We start from the raw sequence: 12,476 nt of genomic DNA on the forward strand, positions 1-12,476 counted from the left end.
TTGTTGCTTGCTTGCTGCTGCACCGTATCGTATTAAAAGTACGGAAACAAATATTTTCTCAAATTTTTTACCAGTTTCAAACCAAAAACATCTTTCGAGTGTGCCTCAAATGTTGAGCCGGTTGCTGGCTGTATTATTATTATTTTTTTTTTTACTATTTATAATATTTTTGGTAAAGGTTTCTTGGAATTGTTGTATTGATGGATTTATTGTTCACTTTATACTGTTTGTCTTTACATGTGAATTTAAATTTGTATAATAAAATACTTTATGGGGGAGTTGTAAAATTAATTCAATCACATTTTGTGCGATGGTCTGGTGATGATTTCAATTTCGATTCAGACACAAAAGCAGAGGATCCAATAAAGATGTAGTTATTCCAAAAGATCAACTTTTGTTTCTCAATTATCAGCTAAACATGGCAAAAATAGTAATGAAAACAACATAAGAATATCCAGTGGAAACCTAAATCTAGTAAAAAATAATTAACTGTGATAATGCGATTGCTAAAGTGTGTCCAACTTCTTATAACCAGGATGTGGCTGTGTTCAGAAGTGACTAATCACTTTCCAACTAATTTTAAATAGTCAGCCAGACCTGACACCCTTTAATGTGCCTCTCATTAATGCCTTTTTTTTGCTTGTTTTAAAGAAAAAGCCTGAATGGTTTGTGCTAACACTGACAGCTATTTCAAACTGTTCATAATTTTCTCCACCTTGTCTAATGCCCCAGTTCCAGCTGAAAAAAAACAGCCCAAGAATGATGCAGCCACCACCATGCTTCATTTTAAGTGTTGTTTTGTTCTTTTGGATTTATGGGGAAAATGTTAATTGAACCTTGGTTTAATTGGACCATAACAGAATCTCCAATGGTGATCTAATAAAGCAAAAAAAAAAAAAGAAAAATCAGAAAAAGCGTATCACATCTGAAATTTATTTGAGGGTAATCAGAGGGACTTTAAAAGGTGGCAGATGCATGCTCTCATTTAACAGGTTTGAATGTGATGGTTAATCCTGAACACAACCACATCCCAGTTTATTTATTAAAAAAAAAAAAAAAAAAAAAAAAAAAAGTGTGCATACTTGTGCAACCACATGGAGTTATTTTTACTTAACCTCTTAAAAAATATATATATTTTTTAAATCAGTTGAGTTGTACAGGTTATGGGACACAATGGTGGAATAGGTTTTGAAATCATTTATCTTGGGTTTTATATACCACAGTAACCTTGCCTCTGAACAAGGGTGTGTAAACTTTTAATATCCACTGTACTTGACCACGCTTTGTTACAACTTGGCTGTGGCTGGAAGAACAATGCGTGATGTCCCAGAGGCGTTGGATTGTGTTCAAGTGTGGGTACAATATGCCTCCCTTGAGTGTTTCTCAGTAGGTAAATTAATTCACACAAATATTGATTTCTGACTGGACCGGTTCATATCCGGGAAGTGTGATTGTCTTGGATTTGACGATGAAAATAGACAGTTTATCTTTTAGGAGTGTCTTTACAATTGATAACATCCCTCAACATTAGTGGTAAAGGTTCAAAGGCCAGTTCCAGTTGTAATGTGATAGTAATATTTATAATTTGTGTCAATTTGTTTTATTACTAAATACAGATTTTGGTTTGTAAATTGACCATGGTGAAAAGTAGCAAGACATTTAAATCTGTCAACATGTTATACAACACGGAAATAAATTAAAACAGGGGATCCTTTTGTATTTATTAAAAAAAAATAAAAATAAAAATTAGTTGGCCACAGAAACTGAGATTATCTTTACGTCATCAACAGGTCGATCTTGCCCTTGGGTCTCTACCAGCCCAATGCGGTTCAACACTCCCATACCCTGGTGCACTCTTCCAAAAATGCTGTGCTTTCCATCCAACCACTGAGTAGGCCTGAGTGTGAGGAAGAACTGGCTTCCATTAGAATCTGGTCCTGCATTGGCCATAGCTATTATACCAGCACCTAACAGAAAAAAATAAAATAACAAACAGTGCAACCTTAACTAACGGCATTAAATTCAATAGTCTTAGATTTTACACTGTTGGAGTAACGAAACTGCATCAGTTCAACACTTCTTCCACTTGTGTTTTCCATTACACACACACACACACACACACACACGTTTGGTGAATGTGCAATTGTGCGTTAAAATAAAGCTGTACACTAACATCGTTTTGTCACAAAAACATTCTAATTATTTGTACGCTAAATGCTCTTATTCGATTCACAGAATAGTGACGCAAGTGCTAAATAAATAGTTACTGAAAGAACATAATATGTAGCTTATTAAAGACAAGTGAACTATTACTGTCGTTGTCCCAATCCGTCGCCAATTTTCCACTTTCATAGGTCAGAAACAATTATGTCCAATCAGACTGCTCTGATGTCATTCTTACACGACTCACAGCTACTAGAGAGCGTATTTGCATCTAGACTTATGGTTTGAGTACAGTTATAGTCCATGATGAATTGCTTCGCTTGGTATTTCAGAACAAAGAATAACTTTTGGGGCATTAACACCTAATTTCTGACTGAAACGTTACTTGCCAGTGAATTTAAGATCTGGGTGGAGCTCATCTTCAAACTGTTTCCCAAATATGGAGGCACCACCCCGACCTGAAAGAGAGATACCAATTGGGTGAACTCATATTAAGAAGCTTTGGTTAACTAACAAATATGGTTTTTGACTTCAGCATTTGTCAATGGACAAGTTGACGCCAGATATACTGTATATTGCAAAATGGACATTAACCAACCTGTGCCAGTAGGGTCACCACCCTGCACCATGAAGTTCTGGATTATCCGATGGAACATTGTATTATTGTAGTATCCTCTTCTCGCCAGTTCAGCAAAGTTCTTGCAGGTCTTGGGTGCATGTCTCCAGTAGAGCTCCAACACAATTGTCCCCATCCTGCAATGCAATGTTATTTTAGCATGTAAGAGTTACATTCACTTTTAGGCGAGAACGCAAAACTAAATAAAACAGAATAATAATTCTGACTAATAAATAGTCAAGACGTAAATTCTAGTAACAGAATACGGTAAGGTAAATAGGTATCAGCAGAGTCTGGACTGCAAGATAACAAGTTAGCGCAAATAATTTAAATAAAAACATACGTTGTGTCCAGCGTAACAGTGGGAGGTTGCCATGTGTCCGGAGGTATTCCTGACATTATATTAACTAATCTACTCAATAATAATAACAACACAAATTTAACCACACTCAGATGAACAAGAAGGCCCACACGGTTATTCAAATGGTTTTCGAAGTGTTTCCTCTTCCGTGTCGTACGTCATTTCCGCCGTATGTCGACGACTCGCATCTGTTGCCGCCCTCTATTGGACAAAAGGACTTATAGCCCATTCGGCTCAAAATCAAAACGCTACCTTTGAATTCAAATGCAGGGTTTGTAATTGACATGGTGAAATTGTAATAACCCGAATACACAGCAATTTAACACAATTTTGTTTTGTGATTGTAGTCTATAGTCACAGTGCAATCCACAGGAGGGAGACATATGTTTTCCTTCAATTTCCAATGCAAATGGTAAAAACGTGTTTACACTGGATACACTTTCATTACACGCCGGGGATGAATTCATAAAATATTTTTCATTGTATTCATGTCACTGCGTCGCCTAAAATAACGAACATTATATCATTATATCGACGTATCGCTGGCAGGTGTCCTACAATCTGGATAATTACAGCGTTACATCATTTGTTTTGTACCTATTAGAGAACCCCATTCATTAAACATTTTTAAAGAAAAAAAATAAAAGAAAAAAGCGACGACGTCTGTCAAGTTGTTCCCAATTTGACCTCCAGGTGGCAGATGTGCACATTTACATATTAAGAGAAAATATTCCGCTAAACGATATTCTCATTGTAGTTTGCAACCGTACGTGTTGCACCAAACTCCGTTTCACCACAAACAACAATAGGCCTACAACATATACCCATATTAACTGTCTATTGGGAATGCGTTTCACAGGTCTTCCACAATCTTTGTTTGAATTTATCATTTGTACTCCACAAAAACAGTGTGAAGGGGGTGTTAATCTACAGTAGATCCTTTTGCTGATACTGATGCAGCCACTGCACAAGTGCATTTGAAATGTCATGTGACTAATGAGATGAGGACATGTAATCCAATTAGGAGAGAAGCAGCATGCTAAACTTAAGGCCAGGTCACAGTATTTTTATTATTGTGGAAGTGGAAGCCTCACGAAGGAAAGGGTAAATAAAAGAGGTGAGTCCTACATCATTTTCCAAGGAAATAAATAGAATTTTATGCAGCTAAATTGTTTTCTGCCTGGTATATTATATACTGTATGTCCCTGTCAAGACAGTTAATATATCTCATGCCTCTAGCTCTTCTATCTCAAAGTGCTCCATCATGTCCATTCTCAAAATTCACGCCCGAGAGATCTTTGACTCCCGTGGGAACCCCACAGTGGAGGTCGACCTTTACACTGCTAAAGGTAAGCTGACCTAAAAGTGTTTTTGTTGTTGTTGTTTTTTCTTTCTTAGTTTTACCTCTTCATAGTTCTCGTGTGTCATCAGGGTTGTTCAGGGGAGCTGTACCAAGCGGTGCATCCACTGGAATCTATGAAGCCTTGGAGCTGCGGGATAATGATAAGTCACGCTTCCTTGGAAAAGGTTTGTGCTTTTTAGACCTATTGGGAAAAAAACAAAAGCTTTTTTTTTTCATCCAGAGAGGATTTTTGAAATAAGTATTACAGAGACGGTGCTGGTCTTTTGCGCACATTTTTTCGTCTTGCAGCAAAGTGCTCAGAATGTAATGCAGCCATGACAATGAGTGTCAAGGGGCGAGTCTTCTAGTATTGTTAAACATTGGTGTGTACTCATTTACTACTAATTAACTAACTATGAGGAGGTCTACTGACCTTGTTTATTAAACCTCTCTTTTTTGGTACTGTCCATTGGAGTCGTACATTTTGGGTCTTGTCCTCTGTTCCGTTCATGACAGAATGAACTGGCCATAACATGGAGCCAGCAGACTCAGACCCGGTGCGCAAAGCCCTTCAAGCGCGGGGTCAACACATATCGAAGCAGGATGAGCAGCTTGCTGCCCTCCACCTTCATCTAAAGGGACTGTTGGAGCATCAGGACACTATGATGAGACAGGTGGCCTCACAGTTTGAAGTTCTAATGAATATGGTTCAGATGAAGGAACCAGCTGGCAGAGGACCCAATGCCGCCACTGTACCACCATTTCCATGTGAATCAGTCACCATGCCGCCACCTGCCACCTCCGCTGCTCTCTGCCCACAGCTCTCTCACTCAGTGCGAACTCCACTTTGAGCTGCAGGCAGCTGCCTTCCCTACCGAGCGGGCAAAGATCGCTTTTGTCATTTCCCACCTGACTAGTCGTACGGAGGCGTGGGCTACTGCTGAATGCAGCCGCAATTCCACCGCGTGTCATTCTTGGGCTTCTTTCATAAAGACTAGGGAGCAAGGTTTTCAGTATTCAACACCAGATCGTGAGGCAGCTCGCTCTCTTGTCACCTTACAACAAGGCAAGCGCAGGGTGTCAGATTACGCGATTGAGTTTCGCATTTGAGCAGCTGAGAGTCAGTGGAACAACGGGGCACTACTCGATGCATTTTTTCAAGGACTATCTCCTGCCGTCAAAGATCATTTGGTCCCACTAAAACTGCCGACCAACTTGGACACTCTCATCGCTCTCGCCATAAAGATCGACAAAAGGCTTTTGGATCGCGAGGTGGACGGAGATCGGCAGAAGGATGCGCCACCGCGAACTTGGAGGACGAGCCTCGGTGACCAGCCAAACCAAGGCAGATCCCCTGTTGCCAGTCTCAATCCACTGGCTAGCGTCACCACGGATGATGTTCCGTCTCTCCCCTGAGGAACGTCAACGCCGGCTGCTTGCCAGGTATGCGCTGATAACAAGCCCTCTCGTCAACGTCCTTCTGGGGAGTTGCGACTCCGCCAATACCACAACGTCCTTGGTCAGACATTTCTGTAGAATTTGTGACAGGATTACTGGCCTCTAAAGGAAATACCACCATTCTCACAGTTGTTGACAGGTTCTCTAAGATGGCACACTTCATTGCACTGCCGAAACTCCCCTCAGCTAAAGAAACTGCCGAGTTGATGATAAATCAGGTATTCAAGTTTCATGGTTTTCCCAAGAATGGGGTATCACACACTATCATGGGTGTGTGTTCTGGTTGTTGTCTTTCCCCTGTTTCGTACACACCTGCTTTTTTTCATATCAGTCGATATCGATATACTGTATGTCACCATATAAAGCAAATCAGTCAAACGATTTTGGTTGATAAAGATGACCCTTGAATGTATTTATATTGTTATTGAATGCAAAACCAGCAAATTCTCACAGCACACAAAATTTCCAGACGGTAAGAGCAATGTGTGTGAGAACTGAACAAAATGTGCGTTCAGTACGTAGTATAAACCTGCAAATTATAATTAAAGACGTAAGTATAGCACAAGTCTGTATATTCAAAATATCAGGTGAATGTAATGCTGAATATTTGGTTGTATGATTTGATATTCACTTTCGTGCCACAGGTGTCTTACAGGCAGTCGAGCACATTAACTCATCTATTGCACCTGCACTTGTTGACCAAGTAAGAAGTTCATCATCCATTCGTTTATTTTTTTTTGCCAAACTCTTCATTGTCACCATACTTAACATGGTATTGATGCGTTTTTCACGTCTTTCCAGGATGTATCTGTGGTTGAGCAAGAGAGAATCGACCAGCTGATGATCGACATGGATGGCACGGAGAACAAATGTAAGAGGGCTATCATTATTAGCTATTATTATTCTCTTTTATTTTTAAAAAGGACATTTTATTGTTTGTCCAGTCTGGTCTTAAACACACATGACGTTAGACTAAGGTCATATAAAGTCCTAGTCTACGACAGAGCTTTTTTAAAAAAAATAATAATAATAATTGGATGAATACTGCAAGTAAATAATCCACATTAATTAATAGATAGATAGATAGATGGATGGATGGATGGATGGATGGATAGATGGATGGATGGATGCTTTTGCTCCCAGAAGATGAAAGGCTAACTCATCATGCAACAGTGGTATGGGCACAGATCCTTACAATAATACAGGACTGTACATATGCAAAATTCCAATCCACATATACATTACGTCATTTACTGTCATACTTTGTGATAGTTTTTTATTTTGTTTTTTTTGACTTGTTACTTTATGTGTAACAGCTAAATTCGGTGCCAACGCCATTCTGGGTGTGTCGCTGGCTGTTTGCAAGGCAGGTGCAGCAGAGAAAGGAGTCCCTCTATATCGTCACATTGCTGACCTTGCAGGAAACCCCAAGGTCATCTTGCCTGTGCCGGTGAGACTGATGCACATTTCCCCACACCGTATTTCTCCAAAAAGTGGCTCACGCAGTCATAGACATTTCACCCCAATGAATCACTGTTTGTCATCCATTTGAAAAGAAAGAAAAAAGAACAGTGCACCCCAAAAAGATGCACTTTTCCCCTGTTTATAAGTTTGAACAATGAATATCTTGTCTTTGTCGTGTATTTAATTGACTATAGGTTGGTATAGGTATTAAATGTCTTTGCTTACCCTTATTGATGCAAGGTACTTTCTGCTGTTGCGTAGATAACAACCCCGCCCACTCAATGAGGGAAATACGCTGTATCTTCATGTACTGTATTTATTGCAATATACAGCCCTTATTCCTCACCACCATCAGGCCTTCAATGTGATCAATGGTGGCTCCCATGCAGGCAACAAGCTTGCCATGCAGGAGTTCATGATCCTTCCGGTTGGCGCGGGCACCTTCAGGGATGCCATGCGGATTGGAGCCGAGGTCTACCACAATCTCAAAAATGTCATCAAGAAGAAGTACGGCCAGGATGCCACCAATGTGGGAGATGAAGGTGGCTTTGCTCCAAACATCCTGGAGAACCAGGAAGGTAATTACGCTTGACTTGATGTTACATAAAACCTATTACTTTATGTGACATAAAGCCTATTACCGCTACATCGTATCCTGTCATTTCTTCATATTTGTCACTGCAGCACTGGAGTTGATAAAGGAGGCCATTGCTAAAGCAGGATACACAGACGAGGTTGTGATTGGCATGGATGTGGCAGCCTCTGAATTCCACCGGGAAGGAAAATACGACCTGGACTTCAAGTCTCCCGACGATCCGTCTCGCTACATCACTCCTGAAGAGCTGGCTGACCTCTACAAGAGCTTTGTGAAGGATTATCCAGGTCACCTCCACTTCACCCTCTGTTTGTTTACACGCTAGTCAAGAGCACACAATTTTATTGGAGCAGCACTCTCATTATGTGGTGGTTATTTGTCTGAAAAGGATTGAATGCTATCGCAATGGTGCTGTTGGTATTAACCAAGGATAATCAGTAAACTAATGAGTCAGCAAAAGATATGCATATGGAGAGTGTAGTGGCGGAATTGCTTAGTTATGAGTAATTTTACTGGCGAGATGTTAAAATGACTTAATTTTCAATTAATTAGTTGAACAGTGGTGGCTTGAGACACAAATTGAATTTGGTCTTTGACAAGACTCAGAACACTTGTATCGCATATCATCTTTCCCGATTGAAATTAACGGAAATGCCGCAGATTCATTCCACCCGCCCTCCCCAAAAAACAACAACAAAATTGTGTTTTTTCATAGTGAAAATAGCACTGTATAATATTTTACTTTATAAAAGCTTATAGTAAGAACATCATTAAATTATAGTGTGAAGAATTCAACAGCATCATGATTAATTCAAAGTTAAAGTGTTAACTCATGATTAATCACAAGAAAGTAGTCGCATTAATCATGCATTAACTGTGATTATTCACACAATTTAGTCTGACCACACATGCTCCTTTATCTTAACCGCGGATGGATATTTGAAATGCGATGCAGGTTGCTATAAGGTCAATGATCCGGTCAATGCTTAATATTAAGTGAGGCGACTCCGACTGGTGTGCTCGATGGTACTTTCGAAAAAAACAAATGTAATTTGCATAAAGTGCAGCGCTGAACTCTCTTAACCATGGAAGCACAACAAGTTTAAAATACCATCTCAAAGCAAAATGTGGTACTACGTGTGGTATATTTGGCGCTTCTGGTTAATTGTCATTAATCAAAATTTAAAAGTGTGATTAATCTGATTTTAAAATATTCTCCATTGACAGTCCTAATATATGTGTACAGTATATGCATTTATTTGATTAAATAATTGGTCAATTATGACTTTGATTTATTATACAGTATATCATATAATATAATGTATTAATGATACATAATGAGATTAAATGAGTATTAATTATTTACACATTTTTCATACATGTTTAACTTTTTATCTCATTTACTATTGACCGGTTCATCTGTCTTTTTAAAAGTCAAATGTCACCCTTAAGCACAAAGGTTTGCCTACCCTTGGTTTAAAACCACCAGACTCGACTGAATTGCTCCCAAATCCTCCCAAATATTGACATGCATTCCAAGAACAGGTCAGATAAACATAATACTCAATTCCACATAGTCGATTCCTTTAGCTGTAAGAAGAACATTTCTCAATTCATTCACAGTGGTGTCCATCGAGGACCCATTTGACCAGGACGACTGGGCGGCGTGGAGCGACTTCACCGCCAGCACCGACATCCAGGTCGTCGGAGACGATCTCACTGTGACCAACCCGGCTCGCATCTGCAAGGCTGTGGAGGAGAAGGCCTGCAACTGTCTGCTGCTTAAAGTCAACCAGATTGGCACCGTAACCGAATCTATGCGAGCGTGAGTTGATGTTGGTTTCTATGTACCTAACCTGTTAGCGAATACAGCGTAGTAGGCCATATCATTGAGATGGAATAAATGGTCTCTTCCTGGTCTTTCAGGTGCAAGATAGCCCAGGAGAGCGGCTGGGGAGTGATGGTGAGCCATCGCTCCGGAGAGACCGAGGACACCTTCATCGCGGATTTGGTGGTCGGCCTGTGCACTGGACAGGTAGAGACATCATGAATACAATCTATATAAAGAAAAAAAAAGTTAGGAGCAAACCCCCAATTGCCCAACACGACAATTACAAACCTTTTTGTACGCTTTCAGATCAAGACTGGGGCACCTTGTCGCTCTGAGCGTTTGGCCAAATACAATCAGATTCTCAGGTAAGTCTCAGGCAGACATCCTTCCATCCATTTTCTTTTCAGTACCACTTGTCCTGATTAGAGTCATGGGTGAGCTGGAGTCTTTGTCAGCTGACTTTGGGCAAGAGGCGATGTACACCCAGGACTGGTCGCCAGTCAGTTGCTGGTCAATACCGTACAAACAAACGTTTACACTCTTAGTCATACCTATGGACAATTTAGAGTTGTCAAATAAACTAATGTGTGATTTTGGAATGTGGAAGGAAGCCAGGCGACCTGGAGAAAGCCCACACAAGCACATCGAGAAGAACTCCACACAGGAGAGCCTGAGCCTAGATTCAAACCTGGGACTATGAGGCAGACATGCTACACACTAGGACACAGTATGCAGTTTTTAACTGCTAGCAAGATTTGAATGTAGCCTCACACACCACGCTCGCCCCCTCGTTTCTCTGTCCAAAGAAATGCCCCGAGCCCAATAATGCACATGCCAAACACAAAATGTTCCGTGTTTGATGTTGTATTTTTTGGAATTTACAATTAATTAAAAAGACGTGGTCAATTTACCTGGCCACCCAGTGAGAACGGTGACGACACCGTTCGTTCATATGACTGCGCCACTGGTGTTCCAAGCCCAACATCATGCAGCTGCCCCCGTATTGGATACCTCTGTTATATATGTTTACCCTGGATTTGAAGTAGAGAGCTGTCCAATTCCTTTTTGACTTTTTTTTTGCTCCCTGTATTTAAATAATCTAGCAAAGAAACTATAATAGTCTCCTTTTGCGCGAGGCTGCTGTGTCCCTGTAATGCTTGTGAGGACAACCGTGCGCGCGAACAAAAGATTGAAAGACTATGTGGTCACGCCTCCTATCTTTACAGTGTCCGATTGGCTATTCTTGTCGCACCGTGCTCCACTTACACTTATAGATTAGCCCGATATAAATCATTTTGGGCTTAACTGTATATTCATTTGATTTAATGATTTTTATTTGGATGTCTTGTATCTAATCCCTCATGGGGAAGTTCAGTGTTCTCCCTGTATCTTTGTTGCACACCACTCAGAGAAGCATGCATGTTATATAATGCCTCATGCATTCATGCATTACACAACAAAGAAGTAAATGGCACACATGCAGACAGGAGAGTGATGTCAGAGTTGCATGGCAGCTCAGTGGTGTTCCATGCTTGAGTTTGGTTGGTTCTGTGTCTTCCTCAAAGGCACACTGACAATGTTCCAAAAGGAAACTCACATTTATCAAACAACCGGTTTTTATTTTCATTTTATTTTTTTAAATTGGCCTGCAATCCAATTATAGCCTGCAACATTCTGTCCACCAAGACAAGTTCATTTGAATTTAGCTACAACCGCCTTATTGAGCTATCAATACTCGTCATGTACTTTACACCCAGTATATTTAATTGAAATGTCATATGGAAATCATTGGGTCCTGTCTCTGCCGGCCGATATTTGTGTTTGAGTTAAATCAGTGGCAAAATGTAAGCAAATCCTGTAATGCAGGGTAAATAATGTATAATAATATAACAATGAAACTAACTCCAAGTATTTGTATTATAGAATTGAAGAGGAGCTGGGAGACAAAGCTTGTTTCGCTGGGAAAAACTTCAGACAACCGTTGGCAGAGTGAATTTACACCCAACAAAAACCACAGGAAACCCCCCAAAACATTATAAACCTATAGGTGAACTGCTGAAAATAAAGATGTTTTTTTTTTTTTTAATGTGAAGTAAATTAAGATTAAGATGTAGGCTTCTCTTGGCGATCTAGTTAATAAAAGACAAAGATGACTTGTGTCTTGTTTTTTTTACAACTCTGTTTGCTGTGCTCACTTGACTTTCATTAATGCGTCACCCACGCTCACTAACTATTACATTAATAAATATTTTTACAATAAAAGGAGGCATTGTTATGGCTAGTCTGGTAACTAAATTATACAGTACTGGGTTTACAGTACATGTATGTTAATTCCACGTAAGATTTACTTGTAGGATGGATGCTGGCACTTTGTGCAGACACAGAAAACTTAATGACACACATAATTATAAAGAGCCAATTATGAAGACCACACTTGTCCCTGAGCAATTTAGTACTTGAAATTAAAATTTCACAGATTTGTTTTTCAAGCAATGTGCAGAAAATATACAACTAAAGTCCCATTCATAGCAAAATTACCATTAGTTCCTGGGCCAAAAAATTACAAATTCTGTGGCCCATTATTGTTTTACATCATTTTAACTGAGGTTTCCAGAGCAGTTGTTGTAAGTCAGGCTGATAGCACAG

General features: G+C 39.8%; 2 protein-coding genes across 7 annotated transcripts; one reads left to right on the top strand and one right to left on the bottom strand.

The window, feature by feature from the left end:
* Positions 1-1,063: 1,063 nt before the first annotated feature.
* On the bottom strand, positions 1,064-3,269 carry ppil1 (peptidylprolyl isomerase (cyclophilin)-like 1). The gene is made up of 4 exons (XM_061689042.1): positions 3,123-3,269; positions 2,762-2,916; positions 2,553-2,621; positions 1,064-1,967 (listed from the first exon to the last, which is right to left on the bottom strand). The coding sequence occupies exons 1-4, from the start codon at positions 3,176-3,178 to the stop codon at positions 1,747-1,749; spliced, it is 501 nt and encodes a 166-aa protein (XP_061545026.1). The 5' UTR covers positions 3,179-3,269; the 3' UTR covers positions 1,064-1,746.
* An 886-nt stretch (positions 3,270-4,155) lies between these two features.
* On the top strand, positions 4,156-11,976 carry eno1b (enolase 1b, (alpha)). 6 transcript variants are annotated; one of them, XM_061688406.1, is made up of 12 exons: positions 4,156-4,257; positions 4,380-4,489; positions 4,572-4,667; positions 6,585-6,643; positions 6,742-6,811; positions 7,257-7,390; positions 7,760-7,982; positions 8,089-8,286; positions 9,623-9,824; positions 9,926-10,034; positions 10,137-10,195; positions 11,754-11,976. In XM_061688406.1, the coding sequence occupies exons 2-12, from the start codon at positions 4,405-4,407 to the stop codon at positions 11,821-11,823; spliced, it is 1,305 nt and encodes a 434-aa protein (XP_061544390.1). In that variant the 5' UTR covers positions 4,156-4,257; positions 4,380-4,404; the 3' UTR covers positions 11,824-11,976. The 6 variants fall into 6 exon arrangements, with proteins under 6 accessions (XP_061544390.1, XP_061544392.1, XP_061544391.1 ...); XM_061688408.1 differs by having other exon boundaries at positions 7,311-7,390; XM_061688407.1 differs by having other exon boundaries at positions 4,172-4,257; positions 4,396-4,489.
* The last annotated feature ends 500 nt before the right edge of the window (positions 11,977-12,476 follow it).

Source organism: Phycodurus eques, chromosome 10 (genome assembly GCF_024500275.1).
Source record: "Phycodurus eques isolate BA_2022a chromosome 10, UOR_Pequ_1.1, whole genome shotgun sequence".
In the NCBI taxonomy this organism is placed as follows: Eukaryota; Metazoa; Chordata; class Actinopteri; order Syngnathiformes; family Syngnathidae; genus Phycodurus; species Phycodurus eques.